This window comes from Rhinoraja longicauda, chromosome 15 (genome assembly GCF_053455715.1).
Source record: "Rhinoraja longicauda isolate Sanriku21f chromosome 15, sRhiLon1.1, whole genome shotgun sequence".
Lineage (NCBI taxonomy): Eukaryota > Metazoa > Chordata > Chondrichthyes > Rajiformes > Arhynchobatidae > Rhinoraja > Rhinoraja longicauda.
Window position 1 is genome coordinate 7,276,522 of NC_135967.1, and position 21,099 is coordinate 7,297,620.

At 42.7% G+C, this 21,099-nt stretch overlaps 1 protein-coding gene across 2 annotated transcripts in view; it reads left to right on the top strand.

The window, feature by feature from the left end:
• The first annotated feature begins 6,773 nt into the window (after positions 1-6,773).
• Positions 6,774-21,099, top strand: part of ar (androgen receptor) — a 151,532-nt gene continuing 137,206 nt past the window's right edge. For both annotated transcript variants that reach the window (XM_078412143.1, XM_078412144.1), the window contains exon 1: positions 6,774-9,429. In XM_078412143.1, the coding sequence (XP_078268269.1) occupies positions 8,072-9,429 (1,358 nt within the window). In that variant the 5' untranslated portion in view covers positions 6,774-8,071. The remainder of the gene's footprint in view (positions 9,430-21,099) is intronic.

A 21,099-nucleotide genomic window follows, 5' to 3' on the forward strand; every position in this document is an offset into this window, starting at 1 on the left:
ATTTTATGTTTTATGTTGATTGTTGTTTGCTGTGCCTTTTGTTTTATGCACTTTGTTCCTCGGGATTGTGGGAAACGGTATTTCGATTTTCTGTCTGTGTGAACTGGCTGAGGATTGACAATAAAATTGACTTTGACTTGACAAGGTCAATGGAATGAATTCTGCATGCAGAATGCACTATATACATTGAGTCATGGCCCGAGTTGTCCATGCCAACCAAGATGCCCCCATCTAAACTAGTCCCATTTGCCCATCTTTGGCTCATATCCCTCTGAACTTTCCTATACATGTACCTGTCCAAATATATTTTAAATGTTATTCTACCCCAACTGCTTCCTCTGGCAGCTCATTCTATATACCCACTATTCACTGTGTGAAAAAGTTGTCTTTCAGGTTCTTATTCTATCTTTTTCCTCTTATGCCAAACCAATGCCCTCTGGTTGTTGATTCTGGTTGGGTAAAAGATTCTGTTCATTCACACTATCTATTACCTTCATGATTTTGTACACCTCTATAAGATCACCCCTCGGCCTCCTGTGCTCCATGAAATAAAGTCTTAGCCTGCCCAACTTCTCCGTATAGCTCAGGCACTCAAGTCTTGTCAACAGCCTCATAAATCTTCACTGCACTCTAGTCCAGCTTAATGGCATCTTTCCTGTAGTAAGAAGCTGTTGGAAATAAGTCATTCCAATGCTCTCTTCAAAATACTGCAAAATTTGAGTGTTGCTGAAAAACAAATAAGTTGGGCTTTATGTTGTTTCAGAACCAGTGAGCATTATTGAAAAAAACAGTCACAATGACACAAGTGATTATTCCTAGTGGCCGATGGCATTAACACCAAGGAGGCTGTTTGTCTTGACTTCAATGCACCAACCTTGCAGGAGGCCTTGGAGTTTTGAATGGGTGACATTATGCTTTCTTCTCTTTTGGCTTGATGCCTTGCCCTGCTCCCCTAAGGCTGTTGAGTGCTCATAATACTGTCTGAGTGCAACAAAGAGATTGATAAGACATGCAATGAGAAGAATTTGAGAGAAAAACAAAAAGGAAAAGCATTGTTGTTTCCTTACAGACTAAAAAGCAAATTTAAAAGGGTGCACATAAGTTTCCTTCTTGTTGCACAGCTTGTGTGGGTTTTTCAAACCCAGCATGGGTGCAGATTAACATATGAAGAAAACCTCCGTATATCTCCCTCTAGAGGTTACCTTTGGAAGTTTTCAAGGAAACTGGGTCTGAAGATGCCAAATATTTGTCCATTTCCATGTTGTCCGCTGTATCGAGGCCTTGGTTACATTTAATTTCAAATGTGTGGTAATGTTGAGCTGGCTTGTGCATTCTAATGCATCTTTATTTGATGTGACCAATGTTATGATCACTTTAAAAGTGACACTATTCAACAAATTATATCTTACTGAAGTTAGGTGATTTAAATGTAATGCCAGGATCATCATGTGCAGCCTCAACAGTGACAGACACGAGTACTGTTCTGCCATCATTGTACATTATGGCACAGAAGATGGCCGTTTGGCTATCAAATCAATGGGCTGAATGGCCACCTGCAATCCTTGGAGAAGATAGTCCCATTCCCCCTCTCTTCCCCTGTACATAATTCCCATTCAAGTGCCCATCCAATTCCTTTTTGAAGAAACTGAATGATACAGCTTCCAACATTCCTTTGGTTAATGAATTCCAAATCCAAACTACTCCAATTTTTTGACATATTAATCTTGTCACTTCTACTCACAGTTATAAATCTGAGTAATGGAGCTTAAATGCTTAGACACTGTCACATTAAATGCAACATGATAGGTAGGTTATAGACATTTCGAAGAACAAGGCAGTGGGCAAACCTTCTCCAGAATGACAAATCAGAGGAATGATGTCTTTATGGATTGAGCTTTACCATGAAGAAGTGTCTGAATAAGGGTCCCGAACTGAAATGTCACCAATCCGTTCTCTAGAGATGCTGCCTGACCCGCTGAGTTACTCCAGGACTTTGTGTCCTTTTGTGTAAACCAGCATCTGCAGTTCCTTGTTTCTCCATAAAGAATAAGCATAAGTCTGGCATATCTGTGACCACCACTTAGAGATAAGTGAATTTCTCATGACCATCCCACTTAATAAGATGATACTAGCCCATAATGATCATCTGTCCATCTGCTCCATCCTTGGAAGCTATGGGTGAGGTGGTGGTAATGAATTGCTTTCTTGAACCTCGGTGATAAGATTCTTGGTTTCTCTACCACAGGTGCACAGAGTCTCTTGCCCAGAGTAGGGGAAATCGAGGACCAGAGGACATAGGTTCAAGATGAAGGGGAAAAGATTTAATAGGAATCCGAGGGGTAACTTTTTCACACAAAGGGTGGTGGGTGTACCGAACAAGCTGCCAGAGGAGGTAGTTGAGGCTGGGCCTATCCCATTGTTTTAGAAACAGTTAGACAGGTACATGGATAGGGCAGGTTTAGAGGGATATGGACCAAGCGCAGGCAAGTGGGACTAGTGTAGCTGGGATATTGTTGGCCGGTGTGGGCAAGTTGGGCCGAAGGGCCTGTTTCAACACTATCACTTTATGACTCGATGACTCTAATGGCAGAAGATCCATGGCCTAAAGAACATGTGACTGGTGAAAGGAACGCAGGAAATCTACCAAATGGCTGATACATATCACTATTGTCAGGATCATCTACTGCCCGAACACTTGTGTCCATCCAATGAAGAACCAAGGGAGAGAACTTATCAAGGTCACAAAGTTTGCTGCCATCATATTTCCCATATTTTCTATTGGCATAGAATGAACCTATTTTGTCCATTGTTCATGTGCTAGTTCTTGTCAATCCCATTCTTTGTCAATCCCTTTTATTTTTCAGTGAGCTATTCTTTTACACATGCTACTAGCTTCATGCTGACGCTCCTAACACTAACCTAAGCACCAGGGGTAATTTATTGCAGCCAATTAACTTACCAGTTAGCAGAGCTTCGGGATGTGAAGTGAAATAAATCACCCAGGGGAAATGCATGTGGTCACAAGGAGGCCGTGCAAATCCACCTGGAGGGCATCAGAGGTCAGGATCAAACCCAGGTTGATGGAGCTGTGAGGCAGCAGTAAGACCTGCAGCACTCCTGCGCGTCATTTTGAATAATTGCCCAACCACAAGTCTGTCCTTGACACAGATGTCCTCAGCTCCATCCCACATCAAACTGTCCGGTCAACATTGCTGTCACTCAAGATCAAAAAGTTGAAAAGCATTTCATCCATCAGCCTGAAAATAACAACAATCTGTCAACCACCGACATCCTTGCTGTAGTTCTAAAGCCTGGCAGAGAGGAACATCAGATATACATCAAAGGCCTTATTTTCCATGTCTGGGAAAATGAGCACATGCCAGAGAACTTCAGGATCACCACAATCAGGACTATCTTCATGAAAAGGCACAATTCTGATTGCATTAACTGTAGAGGTGACTCCCTCCTGTCTGTCTCAGGGAAGGCTATCACAAGGAACCTTCTCAGTTGCTGATGCATTGCTCCCCGCGTTCCAGCTTGGACTCTGTCCATCTAGAGGTACAATGGACATGACCTTCAACATATCTTCACCATAAGAGTGCTCCAAGAGGGATGCAGGGAGCAATGACAACTCACCAAATGCAGCCTTTTTTGACCTTATAAAACCCTTTTGACTCCATCATTTGACAGATACTGTGCTGTATCCTTTTCAAATTTGCTTGCCCACAAATATTGGTTAGAGTGGTAATCAAAAATGCTGTGAAACTCAAAAGAATTATCATAAAAACAATACCAATGCATCACTGTTGTCTGGTGACATGGATCGCAAACTGTTAATTGAGGCTCAGCCAGACATTGCAAGGTACAGGCTGTCGTTAATAAGGAGTTATTACACACTGGTTAAAGATTTGCAGCATAGAAAACTAAATGTTACCTTTGTTAACTTGAAGCTTCCACTGGACAGAGAGAAGAATTAAAAAGTTAGAAGAGGACCTCTTACCATTCTCTGGAAGTTTAGCCCATCACTCCTCCTGGCTTCAACAAAGATTATCCTCTGCTTAAATGTTTGATATCTTTTCCCTCATATTTGCTTTGACCTTTCTGTTGGATGCAGGAGCCACTGGATTTTTCTCCCATTCTGATTGCCATGCTGTTTGAAACATATGGGCCACATGCTCAAAGCAAGTTAATGTGCGAACTTCTGAATGATTCCACTTGGTAGGTGACGGCACCATATAAACAGCCACCCATCCAATGAAATCAGTCTTAGAAAAATATCAACCCTGTTATACTAATATATCACCGTTTTTTAAAGAGAATGTGGAATCAAGCACAGACAACTGCAAGCTAATTAACAAAATAAAGTTTGTTATACTGAGTAGCTTTGGGGGAGTGCCCATATAGGAATAATTTAGGAACAACTAGCTGTAGATCAATCATGGGTAAATTACCTGGACCTGAGGATGCAAAAGATCACTTAAATAGTGGAACTCCAAATAATCAGACTTTTTCAACATGCATTCCTTGGGGTTACATGCGAGAATGGTTCACTACAACCAAAAACATACGATTGGAACAAAAATTCTCATTGAAACATACAGATAATGTTCCAAATGATCTGAAATTTTCAATTGGTTGACTTAAAGTATAATTATAGAATGGTGCACTGGACCGAATGGCTGTTTTTCATATTCACCCTGAAGCAATAAAAAATCCAAATGTCATACTAAATTATTCTCATCTTTATTTGACAAAGGTTTATTTTATGTTCATATTGTATTAATTTTAACTTTATTACACAGTAATTAAAGCAACAGTAACAATTCCGGGTACTTTCAATCACTAGTTTTCTCTCAAGAGATCAGAGCTGCTGCCATAAGGCAACGTTTTATTTTTAAGAAACAGATACTGAATCAGTTTTTCGTTAATTTCCCCTTGCACTGCAGAATGACCTGAAGGTTAACTATTATCTCAATTGCAATTGTCTACGTTCTGGATTAAAGTTAATTCTATTATTTGGATTGTTGAAATACCTGCAGACAGTAGAGGTTTTAAGGCCATAGGCCAAACATTATGTCCAACCAAAAGGAATACATGAAGAAAAAATGGCAAATCTGTGGCAAATCTTTTAGTACTCAAAGGTCTTTCAAAATAAGTTTCATGAACAATTTTTATTTGATTTTGCAATCTTGTTGTTTAACGGATTCCTCTTTAGATTTAATCAGAATTTAAAATGATCAGGAGGTTTGTAACACAGGCTAGACATTAATCTTTCAAATCCAATTATTTTATATAGCCAACCAAAATGATGGTCTGCACTTTATGATCTTCAAGAAAGCAGCCTACAACAATGTAGCAGGTTCTGCAGCACCGATGTCGCCGAGTGTTTAGTTGGTTGACATCTCTAAGGAATCCCAAGTGTCCAGGAATAGAGAAATCAAACAGGATAAGCAGTCAAACGCGTTAACAAATCATTCTGGCAAGAAATCAGGAAGTAAGAAGCGCAGATAACAACGATCTTTTTACTGTTCAGAGAAAACAAAGGGAAGATTGTGGCAACAAAAAAAAAGTCTAAATTGAAATGTTACACAGTTTAACAAATATTAAGTCTTTAGAGTTGTATTTATCTTTGCATAAAAGGAATGACACTCCATGAAGAAGGGTCTCGACCTGAAACGTCACCCATTCCTTCTCTCCTGAGGTGCTGAGTTACTCCAGCATTTTGTATCTACCTTCAATTTGAACCAGCATCTGCAGTTATTTTCCTCCAAACCATATTTATAACGTTAGTTTCCAGAGCTAGAGATCTCGCTCGGCTGCATTTACAACTTGAAATGCATTTATCCTGTCATGCACAACTCATTCAACCAGTCGTTAAATTTTCAATACTTTTTGCAGAGAGAATGCTCCATAAAAAGTTGATACTTGCAGCTCTTCACCGACTGCATTGTTTGCATCTGTGAACACTGCAACAAAGCACCTAGTGGAAGACTGAAGTATTACAGAGAGATTTAATTGTGCACCCGTGGGCATTGGAAGTTGTACGCAATAGTGGCACTAAATACTGAGGGTTTGCCATTGCACAAAACCTCAAATTCTGAGCCGCTAAAATGGGGTAGTTGTCAAGAGGCTTCTGGGACATGCAGAAATAATCTTTGTTTACAGTAACACAATCTGCATGATTTTGTAGAAACACAGCTACCATTAAACAATCAAAATAAATACATGTAATAATTGGTCTCTGTTCTACAGAAATCAAATATGTGGAAGAGCCAGTTTGTGGTTGACTAACCAAAGGCATTACCATTCCTTCAAATATCTACAATCCTCCATTTAATAAACTATTCCACAACAGTGATTTTAATAAAGCCTTCACAAAGTAAGCAAAATTAGCTTTTTCCAGGGATATGAACACTGCGTTTAGATTCAAGCGCCAAACACACTTTAAAGTCAAGCCAATTGAGTCACCCACCCCAACATTTAATCAATACAGGCAGCCATCTCAAACGTTTGAGTTAAATGGTTCCAAGGTTTGCAATATATTTAATGTCTGCAAAATATATTGAAACAATTCGATCTCTTCTGGGATGTAGAATATTACCATGTAACTTTAATATATCTTCTGCGCTTGCCTGTGTATAAATGTGTTTGATTCTTTCGCTTACACATATACTCTTGATTGACGCAGCTATTTTGGCTAAGTCCCAAGGTCTCAAAACGTAGCGTCAACACTTTCAATTGCCAGATGCACTCAGTAGCTCAGAGAAGGCGCAGATCGAACGCTGCTTTGCTATCACAGCACGCACACCTGAATTTGACAAAATGGTTGCAATCTGATCACTAAAATCGGATACCACTAAATTTTAAAAAAAGGCGCCGTGCAAATAACATCCGAGGAATATTTTACAAATCCAGGGTATCGATGGAAATCAGAGCGCCGAAGTCGAGCTGCATTATCTGAGAGTGCGAAGCGGGACAGAAAGTTTGCGATTCTTTGCAGTGCCAATTCTGTGCGACTTTGCTGGATTAGTGCACTGCAGCTGTGTTTTCGCAACAAGGGACAGGCAAAACTGGACTTTGCATTACGTTGCAAGTGAGTATTTGTGCAATTAGCGATAAAGTGAACACCACGAAGAGAGAAAAAAAATAGCTGTTGAGCTCCTCCGCACGAGAAATCTCATCGCTCTCGCTCCCACATGTTGGAAACCCCGCTCTCCTATCCCCGGGAGTAGTTTACTCCTGATCCGTTTCAGTGCTTAAAAGAAAAAAAGGAATCCAGACACTTGTTTTGTGACAGCGGGTCGTGTTTACTGTACGTCTCCTATGGCCGCTTCGGAGTAATTGTTACTGAAACTAACCGAGTCACATTGAACTGCGGAATCAGCGTCGGACAACATTTCTGGGGAACCATCACCGTGCCGGGCAGAACGAGTTTCGTCCCTGCATTTAATCAATTGGAACAGGAATACGACTGTCATTGAACATCTGCTGGGATTGCAACGGGGACAACGACGTGCAATTGAAATCGGAAAGCTACCTATTACCGAATTTCCAGCCTCTCTTAAAAAGTGCTTCGCCAATAATTTGAAAACGGAGAGCAGGCAAATATATACGATTGCAGTGCAAATAACGTGTCACGGATGTGAGAGAAGGCGGAGTTAATATATGGGATCGTACAGTGTTGACGTGAAATGAAAGAATTTAACACGTTTAAAATTTGGCCATGTGTGGAAAAAAAAGTAATGCTGGCAGCTCCCGCTGATTGCAATAAAACTCTGTACGCAGTCTCGTATTTTTGAGAGCTATGAAAAACTCTTAAGTGCGCTAGAGGAAAAAAAAAATGAATCAAGTAACGGGATTGTGAACAACATTGCTTTTTTAATTTGCAGCTCTCCTGAATTGCTTTTTATACTAAATGCATTTTGGAAGAAGTCCTTCGGTGTTTGCATTTTTTTGACAAAAAAAACCCCCCAAAAAGACGAGAGGAGATCGTAACTTTGCAAATTATATAGATATTGCACTGTGTGCGCGCACACACACAGCAGTCAAGACAGATAAAGGAGAGAACACAATGGAGACGGAGAGCCTGTATGGCAATTACAACGCGGGGCCCGGCTTGGAGCCAGTCGGCTTGCAGCGGCAGGGGGCGGTGTTCGAGAGCGTCTTCCACGCGGCGTGCGCGCGGGAGCACGGGCAGGCGGGAGCGCGCGTCCAGGCTGGCGGCCACGAGACGGCGGGCACGCGCGACCCCGGCCCCCGCAGCAGCAGCAGCGGCGGCGGCGTCTTTGGCGCCTTTTGCGGAGACGACGCGGCCGCGTGCCGCCAGAGCGGCGCCATCTTGAGAGAGGAGGACGGGGCCGGCGCGCCGCGGCCTTTCGTCGTCCGCACCATCTTCAGCGCTTACCCGCCCGGCGACAAGGGAGCCCGCGGCTACCACTGCGACTTCCAGGAGCGGGAGCTGGCGCTGGCGAGCGAATACTCGCCCGAGGCCGACTTCAGCGGCAGCTGCTCGTACTCATTGACCAGCGACACCGCCCGAGAGCTCTGCAAAGCCGTCTCGGTCTCCATGGGCCTCAACGTGGACAGTAACGAGCTAGGCGAGCTGCAGTCGGCGTACGCTAGTCAGGGCAAAAGGGACTGTATGTTCGCTTTCCCCCAGCCTCAAGCGAACGGCACGGCGGGGGTCGACGCTGAGGCCGCCGCCCCCGAGCAGTCGAGCCCCGGGCCCCAGAGCCGGAGGATGTCCAGCAGGATGGAGGTGGCTGACGAGCTGGACGCGGCCACCGAGGTGTTTGCCGTCGACTTCGAGGTGGCTCAGTCGCGCAGGGAAACGGCCTGTGGCGGCGGCGGCGGCCTGGCCGAGGAGGTGGTAGCCAGGGCCGCAGAGGTCAAATCCGCGAGTGGCGAAAGCCAGGCGGCTGAGTTCCCCGACAAAGGTCACAAGCACTGCTCCTTAGGCAGAGTCCTGCTCAGCAACTACGGGCCCGGGCCCGGTCCGCCTCCCTCGGAGGAGAGCGTCCTGTACAACCTGTCGAGCAGAGCCGGCTTCAGGGAGGACGAGAACTGCGCCATGAATGGCGGTGAATGCGACGCCCAGTTCGCTGCGGCGACCACCTTCAAAGTCAAGATCGAGGAGCCCGACACGGTGGACAACCGCGATGCATTTGGTTCCCAGTGCAGGTACTCGGACTGCGCCGGCTACCCCTTCTATGGCTCTCCGCCGTCCTGGCGTCATGTCGAGAAGGGGAACATGGACAACGACTACGGCGTTTCCCCCGACTATCCAAGGAACAGTTTAGCGCTTCGCGATAACGTTATGACCCCAGAATCGTGGTACTCAAGTGGGCTGCTGGACAGAGGACCGCATCAATCCCCATGCCATATTAAAAATGAAATGGATAACTGGATCGATGGATACTATAACATACGGTAAGTCTTTTGTCAATTGTATTAATTGGTGCGAGATGGGGGATGTTAAATTGGCATCACAAATTTGACGATTGAGGAAATCACCGTTGAAGATTTGAATTTTAAAGTGGACGTTTGTTGTTGGTTGAGCATCCGCAATTGAATACGGTTTAAAAATCATATCCTTAGTTTTAATGTGCCAGGAATGTTTGCAAAATAGATCTGTTGGTATCGCCTTTTCTAAGATTTTACTGTAGCTAAAATCTCTAGAATAATCCATGAAATTTACTGAGCAGTTATGTCCAGATAATAGCAAATTAAGGCAGAAAAATAGGTGTCTTATTTTGGTAGGAAGAACGTGGAACGGCACTATGTACTAAAAGGCAAAAGTTTAAAAGGGATACAACACTGGCGCTCTAGGTAGTGCAACTGTCACAGTTCCAGTGATCCCTGTTTAGCGTGGCGTTTTGTAGTTTGTCTAATGTTCTCCCGTGTCTCAGACAATGGCTAGTTGATCGGGTAAACGGTTTTGTAAATTACTCCTACGATAGATGAATCGGAGTTCAGTTGTGTAAGAGAACAAGTTGAGAAATAGGATGGATGGCTGGGCATCTATTACGCCAGGTGGCTCTTTTAAGCCGGCATGGGAATTCTATACGTTATAAATAAAATGTAAAGTACAAGAGCAAGGAGGTTACGATGAGCGTTTTGATAAAACTGATTTGGCCAGAGTATTTTATCTATTTCTGGAAAAATGTAAAGGCCTGAGAGGATGCAGAAGAGGTTTACTAGAATGGTTCCGGGTATAGTGAACTTAAGTTTCAAAGAGAAACTGGACAATTTGCACATCTTCATGGGCAAAGGAGGTTATCTGGTGTCTGGTAGAGACTTAAAATCAAGAACAGATAAACAAAACTGAACCCATGTTGGAAAGGTGAAGATCTAGAGAAAGTAGAATGAGGATGATTGGCAAGAGACTGGAAAAATGTTTTACGTGGTAAATTATTACAATCTGGAAGACACTGACATGGGTGATGTGGAGGCAGATTCTATTTGTTCAAAGGGAAACTGGATGAGCATTTGAAAGGGGAAAACATGCAAGGATATGAAATGATGGTGGACAATGGGATTATTTGTAAATGCATAGACATGCCTTAGATTTGAAGAGTTTATAGCCTCAGTATTGCAAATGCTATTTATGAATCTGTGAATATTAGTATTTATTATTAGGCTGCTTATGGTTACAATGCTCTGCAGGATAGACAGTTAGGGTGGAGGTTGTTGTTTAATAGCACTGCCAATCAAGCTAGCCAATTGCACTGTGCAAATGATCATAATTTTTATATGTGGATCATTTATTTATATGCATCCTCTATTTTTAAAGAGAAATTGCCCTGCTTTATTGGATAAGTTGCTGTATTATGTATTCTTTAACTAGAATGTGTAAATGAATGTTATTTGGTGTTCAAAAGAAGACACAAGTGCTAGTGTGACTCAGCAGGTCAGGCAGCAACTCTGGAGAACAGGGATAGGTTACGTTTTGGGTTGGGACCCTTCTTCAGACTCAAGCACTTTGTGCCTTCTTTTGTAAACCAGCATCTGCAGTTCTTTATTTCCTTCATTTGGCATTCGGTAGATTGTGGTTCATTTTGTGCCCCACCACACTGCAGTTCAATTGTTGAGTTGTTTTCAACAAATACTATTTATCCTGAAAACAGTGACAAATATTTTGTTCTGTTTGTGTATATGGGAAATTAACTGAACTGGAATATATTTTACTAAATAAAGCAGATGCAAAACACCACAGTTTGATTGTGAATTTGGCTATATTGAAGCTGTAGGTTATCTGCATCCTGGTAACTATTGCATAAGTGGATACTTTTCATATTTTACTGCGATGAAATATTTTTGCATTGAGAGATCTTGCTGAAATAGCACACATAATCAAGTACTAGGTCTACCTGCCCTTAAACTATAACATCAAAGAAAAATGCTACATATGGTGACGATCTGAACCAACCTCTGAATTTTCAAGTTTTTTGGTGGAGAGTGAATCATTGCTAACATTTCAGGTTGATGGTTCAGGTTCTGATGTAAAATCAAAATCCCATTTCAGAAAATGCCTATATAGATTCAGATTTGAATGAGTATATTTGAATTTATATATTGTGATATATATATACAAGGGTGCGATGGAAATCCTTAATTACATGAAGGTCTTAGAGTGAATAGTATACATGGTAATGATAAATAGCACTGATGAAACAAAGATAAATCTGAAGTAGTGCAAAAAAAAGGGCAAAGTGCAATGACAGAATAACTGAATGAGGTAGTTAGGATGTGGCAGCACCTCTGGGAAGGGGTGAAAGAGGTGATTAGTTCAGAAGTCTGTTCTAAGTCTGGATTTCTGGGCTTTCAAGCTCCTATATATTCTCTTAGAAGATAGAAGAAGGTTAAGGTAAAGCCAGTCATTCTTGAAGATACTTCCAGCCTTCCCTAATGCACCATGAAGATGGACTGTATGGAAGAGCATTTCGAGCCTGTGATGAGCTGTACTGTGTTCATCACTCTCTGCAGTTCAGGTGGTAAAGAGCAGAGCAATTGTTACTTTTCATGTTTTTTGACTTCTCCAGTGCTTTTAATACCATCCAGCCTGCACTGCTAGGGAGAAAACTGACGAAGATGTAGGTGTCCAGGATTACTAACTACCTGACTGGACGACCACAATATGTCAGGTTACAGAACTGTGTCTCGGACATGATAGTGAGCAACACAGGCTCCACAGGGGACGGTCCTCTCTCCCTTCCTGTTCACCATCTACTACACCTCGGACTTCAGATTTAACTCAGACTCTTGCCACCTGCAGAAGTTTTCAGATGACTCTGCAATTGTGGGCTGCATCAGTGAGGGAGGGAAGTTGAACACCGTAGTCAACGACTGAGTGGTGTGGGCTGAATCACCTGCAGCTCAACACCGACAAGACTAAGGAGTTAGTGGTGGACTTCAGGAGGAGAGGAACACCCCTGTCTCCATCAATGGTGTGAATGTGCAGTTTACCAGAGAGTACAAATACCTTGGAGTGTACCTGGACAGTAAAATGGTCTGGTCCAGGAACACTGAGGCCCTGTACAAGAAGGGACAGCCGGCTGTACGTTTTGAGAAGGCTCCACTCCTTCAACATCTGCAGTAAGATGCTGCATATGCTCTACCAATCGGTGGTAGCCAGTGCCCACTTCTTTGCTGTCGTATGCTGGGGCAGCAGGGCGAAGTCTGCGGACGCCAATAGGATTAACAATCTCATCAAGATGGCTGGCTCTGTCCTGGGAGAGGAGTTGGGTTCATGGGAGGTGGTCTTGGAGGGGAGGATGCTCCTCAAACTGCGGAGCATCTTGGACAATACAGCTCACCGCCTCCATGACACACTGGTCAACCTGAGGAGTACCTTCAGCAACAGACTGGTTCCACCAAGATGGAGTACAGAACGCCACAGGAGATCCTTCTTCCCTGTGGCTATCAAACTGTGCATGATCCTCCCGCTTCTGTCGTGGGGTAGACTGACTCCCCAATCCTTTCCACTCGTCACTTTAATATCATGTTGTATTTTGTGTTTTATGATCAATTTCTTTCCTGGGATAAATAAAGTTCTATCATATCGAATACTAGGCTGAAAAAACATTCTACGGCTCATCTGTAGAAGTTCAAGGGGATCCCCATGGAGTTGCCCAAAAAAATTAAAATGCTGATGCCCAAAATGCATGCAAACCTCAAAGAATTATTATCAATTTGTAGCACTTGAATGTTCATTTTGCAGCTGAAAATGTTTTTGTTCTGAAGTTGGATTTAGGATGCTGTGTTTCAAGAATCTAGCTTCCTCACTGGCACTTGTACACAGCAAAGTAGTCTAATGTTCAGTATGTTATTAAACTGATAGCAGATTAGAATAACCAAATTTTTATTTTACATAATTGTCTGGAACAATTGGTACTTAATCTAATTTCAGAAGCAGACTACAAAATTCTGCTCCATGTTGCCTGTTATTTGATCTTGTGCAGGGTGCACGTCTGTGCACCTTTACCATGCTTTGTGCAATCTAATGTTCATAAGGGAGACACAGTGTCTGTCACTCGCCCATCTGGAGATATGTAGATCAGCATCAATTTTCATGCAGTGCTGAAGTGAGAAGAGAGATTGCTGTAAATACTCGGGCAACATGAATAGACAAAAAAAGTCAACTTCTTAGGTTCATGACCTTTCATCACAATGTCGACATGAGGGATTAACTTTCTCTTACAGATTTTTCTGCCCTGAATATTTCCAACATTTTCTGAAATGGTATTTTTTAGTATTATTTGTTTAAATTTGCAGCAGGTACCACTTGCTGTGGATGTACTTTTCATGGAGCATTTGATAAGATCCTGCAAAAGCTTATTACAGAAAATCAAGCTTGTGGTGTGGGCGATAACATGTTGGAGTGGATAGAAGATCAGTTGGCTGACAGGAACCAGAATTGGCATAAATGAGTCAATCACAAAAACAAATCATGGATGGTCTGTTAATTGTTTCTCTTTCTACGGATGATGCATGACCTGAGATTTTTCAGCAATTCGTGTTTTAATTGTATATAAGTGGGTTAATTTCTGGTTGGCAAGGTGAACTAAGTAATGTGCCATGGTCTTTTGTAGTAGGCCTCAACAATGTAAATGACCTGGATGTGATTTGTTAAATTTTGTGGATGATACATAGATAAGAAAGTAAGGTGATGAGATAATAAAGAGGCAACAAAAGCATGTAGGCAGGACAGGTGAATGGGTAAAGATGTGGCAAATGTGGAAAATATGTAATTGGCATCTTGGCAAGAATAATTGAAAGTAAATATCTAAATGTTGAAAGATTAGATTTGAAATGTGGCAGGGATCCATCTGGATGCCTGTGTGCTGTGTGCTCATCCCCCTGCTCTACTCACTGTACCCATGACTGTAACCAGACACAGTTCCAACTCCATCTTTAAATTACTGCTGATGCCGACTCAGAGTATAGGGAGTGTAGGAGAATAACTGCAGATGCTGGTACAAATCGAAGGTATCACAAAATGCTGGAGTAACTCGGCAGGTCAGGCAGCATCTCAGGAGAGAAGGAATGGGTGACGTTTCAGGTCGAGACCCTTCTTGAGACTGATGTCAAGGGGCAGGACAAAGGAAGGATATAGGTGGAGACAGGAATATAGAGGGAGAACTGGGAAGGGGAGGTGGGAAGAGAGGGACAGAGGAACTATCTAAAGTTGGAGAAGTCAATGTTCATACTGCTGGGCTGCAAGCTGCCCAAGCAAAATATGAGGTGCTGTTCCTCCAATTTCCGGTGGGCCTCACTATGGCACTGGAGGAGGCCCATGACAGAAAGGTCAGACTGGGAGTGGGGGGGGGGGAGTTGAAGTGCTCAGCCACCGGGAGATCAGGTTGGTGAAGGCGGACTGAGCGAAGGTGTTGAGCGAAACAATCGCCGAGCCTGCGTTTGATTTCACCGATGTAAAGAAGTTGACATCTAGAGCAGCGGATACAATAGATGAGGTTGGAGGAGGTGCAGGTGAACCTCTGTCTCACCTCAAAAGACTGTAAGCGTATAGGGAGATTGATCAACTGACCGAAAGCTGCCAGAACAACGATCTTGGTCTCAACGTTGGTAAAATCAAGGAACGGATTGTTGACTTGAGAAGAGGATCCTCAAACCTGTCTTCATTTATGGGAATGTGGTAGAGAGGTTCAACAACTTCAAATTTCTGGGTGTGCATATCTCTTAAAATCTGTCCTGGTAACAACACATTGATGTTATCATAAAGAAAACCCATCAAAGCCTCTACTTCCTTAGAAGCTTGAGGAGACTAGGTATGTCGACAAATACTCTCTTGAACTTACAGATGTACAGTAGAGAGCATATTGACTGGTACATCACGGCCTAGTTCGGCAACCCGAACATCCAGAAACGAAGAAGATAGAAAAAAGTGGTGAACACTGCCCAGTCCACCAAGGATTCTGACCTCCACACCATTGCAGAGATCTTTTAGAGTTGCTGTCTGAAAAAGGCAGTCAGCATCATCAGAGACCCACACCACCATGGCCATGCTCTCACTTCACTATCATTGCCATCAGGAAAAACGTACAGGTGCCTGAAAACTCTAATGTCAGGTTCAGAAGCAACTTCTTCCCAACAACCATCAGGCTATTAAGCACTAGAACCTCCAACTATGCTCTGAACTACATCGACTTGCAGTCATTGCTTTTGTCTTTGCACTATTATCCAAGGTGAAGGTGTCGACAACTCCAGAGGAGATGGTGAAGGAAGGGGGAGCAGACAAAACAGCGGTCGATAGGAAGAAGCAGCAGCTGGTGAGAAGGAAGGGAGCCCCATAGTGACTGAGCATGTGCTTTTGTGCGTGCGGCAGCCTGAAAACCATTGTCAGCCAGGGCCTACAATGTGAGCCACAACAACAGCCACGTCGAACAGATGGTGCCACAGCTGGTAAAGAAAGGTTCGCTGGTGCAGAACAGTGGCATCGGCGCCTAGTTTTAAGGTGAAAAAACACAAAGTGCTGGAATAACTCAGCAGTCTGAATCAGTCCAAAGAAGGGTCCCGACCTGAAACGTCACCTATCCATGTTCTCCCGAGATGCTGCCTGACCCGCCGAGTCACTCTAGCACTTTGTGTCATTTTGTATATTAACCAGCATCTGTAGTTCTTTGTTTCTACTTAGTTTTAAGGTGATTGCGACTTGCGTAAAATCCAACCTGCATGAGGGTTTATGCAATGTGACCCGAGAGTAAGTCGGAGAGTGTCTGTACAAGAATGGGTGGACAGACCTGTGTTGTAATTGCTGAGTTCAGAAGAATGTGTGGGCACTTAAACTAAAACTTTTTTTTTTTAACTGAGGGGTCCTGACAGGATGGATGAGGAGCAAATGCTTTTTTGTGCACAAAACTAGAAGTCACATAAAATAAGTGTTTAGCCATTTAGGAAGGAGATATGGTGATTTTGTTAATTTTATTTCTGTGGGTCATGATTCTTTGCATCACTTTTTCTTCAAGAACAATTATAGGAAGCATATTTGAATATTTTGAAGCCGGAGGTAAATTGATATTATAAGAAAATAACTGCAGATGCTGGTACAATTCGAAGGTATTTATTCACAAAATGCTGGAGTAACTCAGCAGGTCAGGCAGCATCTCAGGAGAGAAGGAATGGGCGACGTTTCGTGTCGAGACCCTTCTTCAGACTGATGTCATGAGGGCGGGACAAAGGAAGGATGTAGGTGGAGACAGGAAGATAGAGGGATATTTGGGAAGGGGGAGGGGAAGAGAGGGACAGAGGAACTATCTAAAGTTGGAGAAGTCAATGTTCATACCACTGGGCTGCAAGCTGCCCAGGCGAAATATGAGGTGCTGTTCCTCCAATTTCCGGTGGGCCTCACTATGGCACTGGAGGAGGCCCATGACAGAAAGGTCAGACTGGGAATGGGAGGGGGAGTTGAAGTGCTCAGCCACCGGGAGATCAGATTGGTTAACGCAGACTGAGCGCAGGTGTTGAGCGAAGCGATCGCAGGCTCGGCGATCGCTTCACTCAACACCTGCACTCGGTCCGCGTTAACCAATCTGATCTCCCGGTGGCTGAGCACTTCAACTCCCCCTCCCATTCCCAGTCTGACCTTTCTGTCATGGGCCTCCTCCAGTGCTATAGTGAGGCCCACTGGAAATTGGAGGAACAGGACTTTATATTTCGCCTGGACAGCTTGCAGCCCAGTGGTATGAACATTGACTTCTCCAACTTTAGATAGTTCCTCTGTCCCTCTCTTCCCCTCCCCCTTCCCAGATCTCCCTCTATCTTCCTGTCTCCACCTATATCCTTCCTTTGTCCCGCCCCCCTGACATCAGTCTGAAGAAGGGTCTCGACCTGGAGGTAAATTGATGATCAATAAGCAAGAGTCGAGAAATGGCTGTGTGTCAATGGGAATGTGGAGTTGAGGTTGTAATCAGCTCAGATATTACTAAATGGTGGTGCATGCCCTATGGGCTGAATATGGACAAAACAACTCCTTGTTAATTTTTTGCATCTGCAATTTCTTATAGTTGTAAGATGTTGATTTGATGCCAGTACTGACAAATTGGCCTTCAATTCGGCTAATGCATTTGTTTTTGCACACAACGGGAACCTACTCTCCAGCAGCAGGAAGACCTCATCACTTTATTTCTACACCCCTTCCCTGATACTTGTGCTGTTTAAAGGGATCATCAACTGGGGGGTTTGATTAGGCGAGAAACTAATTATGGAAATTTTCTGATATTCGATGTTTAGATGCTTTTGGAGCTTGCTTAAGAAGGTTAGAAGCAGCGCTTTGGAAGAATACACACCTAAACTTTACTGGAAACCCAGTGGACACTTTGGTGATTCCTTTGGATATGCAAAATAGAAAAATATTGGGAAAGGTCTGTAAGCAGAATTTCCTGCTGGTAGAGGGAGAAAGGCTCCCTTAGAGGCCTCATTCCAAAGAGTCCTTGGAACTTGCTATCTTGCTTTGCTTTGATCGATCACTTGATGAGATTATCACCAACAATGCCATTTAATGTTGATTCCCTGTTGCCTTCGAAAGGGTGATCTTGAATTGATGTATTCATGTTGTGAAGGTTTTCCGTTGTGCTATTGAACAACAATTTACAGCATTTTTATGTAAGATCAATGATCTGTTTGTCTGTCAAGTAATACGAGTCTTGAGGGGGACATGTAGCTGGTTGCACATCCCCTCATGCCTCCTGCCTTTGTCCCTGTCCTCTGAAGTTTGTATGTTGGTTGTTTGGATGTGCTGTGGGATGGAATCTAGTAACAAAGATGATTTGATCAGTATTGTAGAACATTTTGTAAAAGTACATACAATGGAGACCCAAGAATCAATAGTCCTGGATGAACTCTGTGAATCAGGCTGCATCAGTGGAGGGAATGAACAGACAATGTTTTGGGTGGGGAACTGATAAGACACAAGAACATGCAGTCTGCAGTTATCAAAGTCTTGGCTGCATGTAGACATATACCTTTTTGAATTGTGAACATCCACCAGTTCTGACTATTATGGTGATGGGTAATATCCTGATGAGCAAACTGGAATGGATGGACTTTGGTGCTTTAGCTGGTGGGTCTTCAGAGGTTATTTACTTGGGGTCCTATTGCAACACTTATCCTAAGGTTTCCCTGGTGTCATAGGCATTCTGTCTAATACCGCTTCTGGAAGTCTCGCGTTTAGATTAAGACTAATGAGATCTGGAGCCAGGTCATCTCCTCAGAACAATTGAGCTCAGAAGATTACTGATGAGTAAATGGTCCACAATAACACTATCAGTGGCATGTTGTTATTATGCTTGAGATTAGGCTGGCCCGTCTGTATTGCTTTTGTCCTTTTTATGGACACATGTACCTGGGCAGTTTTCCGCACTTGTAAGATAAATGCGTGTTGCAGCTACACAGGAACAGTTTGGCTCGAGTCATTCATTGTTCTAAAGTACATTTTTAGCAGTATTGCTGGGCTATTGTCATGTTGCAAAGCCATTGTTGTATCTAGTATAATTTTAATATTATGTAAAATTAATTGAATTCCATGAACACTGGCCTCTTCATATATTTTGACTGCTAGGTTGTGGTTTTGAGTGATAGAGATCGGTGATGAAGGATTGGTGGTACTATTGATTTTTTTTAAACCAGGAAAGACATCTCCAAACTCTTGAATGTAGGATCAACCTACCCTGCAAATGGATCCTCATGAGCCAAAGACCACAATCAGTAGCACCCTACATGATAATTCTCATCACTGATCCCCTGCAAGGATTCGTTCCCAGTCCCTAACTATACTACTCCCTGTACATTCATGACTGTCACCTAATTTTGCTCTCATTCCATTTAGAAGTTTGCAAATAACACCAACATAGTGAGCCGCATTTCAAACAATGGCAAGACAGAGTACAGAAAGAATATAGGAGCATAGTAATATGGGGTCAAGACCACACCTGTTCCTCAATGTTGGTCAAATGAAGGAGCTCATCATTGACTTCAAGAAATGGGGTGATGTGCATGCACCAGTCGGCATAAACAGTGGTAAAGTAGGGATGGTTGAGAGCTTCAGCCTTTTGGGTGTAAATGACACCAACATTTTCTCCTAGATCAGCCACTTTGGTGCTACATCCAAAAAAGCACACCAAAGCCTCAGAAAACGAAGGAAATTGTCATGTGTCCAAAGACTTGACAATTTCTACGGATGTACCGTAGAAAGGATCAAGTTGGGATGCATCATAACTTGGTGTGGCAACTGAGCACAAAAAAATGGGGATGTAACCAAAGTGAATAAAGTGAGTAAGTGTAATATATTTAGATTTCCAGAAGTCATTCATTGTGGCGCCATGTAAAAGATCAGTCTGAAGAAGGGTCTTGACCCGAAACGTCACCCATTTCTTCTCTCCAGAGATGCCGGCTGTCCCGCTGAGTCACTCCAGCATTTTGTGTCTACCTAAAAGATTAATGCATTGGGTAAGAGTGCACAGGATTGGGGTAATGGGTTGATATTTGATGATCTGACAAAGCAGATATATATAAATCATAGATACATAGACAATAGGTGCAGGTGTTGGCCATTCAATGTGATCATGGCTAATCATCCACAATCAGTGCCCCGTTCCTGCCTTCTCCCCATACCCCGTGATTCCACTAGCCCTAAGAGCTCTATCTAACTCTCTTTTGAATGCATCAAGTGAATCGGCCTCCACTGCCTTCTGAGGCAGAGAATTCTACAAATTCACAACTCTGAATGAAAAAGTTATAGTCGGGATAAATAGGTGATTTAAAAAAAATTGACAATCAATAATCGTTTCATCCTGCAGGAATTGGTACTAGGGTTTCAGCTATTTACAATCTATGTTAATGAATCGAATAAAATGAATGAGTGTACAGTAGTCAGATTTATTGCTGATACAAAATTAAGCGTGTTAACAAGTTGTGCTAGGTGGCAGGGAAACGTTGACAGATGGGAAAATATGAGATAATTTACTCTTTCATTTTTCTATTAAATTAAATAATCACAAAGTATGACTGCAAAATGTTGTGGTACAAAAATATCTGGGATTCCTAGTGCATGAAACAAAAGTTTGGGCATGCTGTCCACAAGAAAGCAAATGGAATGTTGAGCATAACAGCAAGGATTATGGGGTATAAAAATAGGGAAGTTTTTAATGCAAACTAATGAATCTGCTAAGACCACGCCTCAATTACTGCATACAGCTTTAGTCTCTGTATTTAAGTAATGATGCACTGCTTTGGGGGAATGAAGAGAAAATTCATTAGGTTGATCTGCAATACGAATGAGCTGACATATTAGCAGGTTGGATCCATTCATTGGAGTGTGAAAAAAACATTGAGGTGTATTAATGGAAGAGTTGATGAATAGAGGATGTTTATCCCGGTGGGGTTTTCTATAAATACAGGAATAGTATCAGAATAAAAAGTCACCAATTTAAGATAGAAATGAGGAGCCACAAGCAGTTTTTGGAATTGTCTATCCAAGTGAGCTGAGAAGGTAAAGTTATTGTGTATATATTTATGTTGGAGAATGACTCTCCTTTTGAATTAACAGGAGTCATAAGCATGAAATGTAGTGTGAAAGTGGCGATG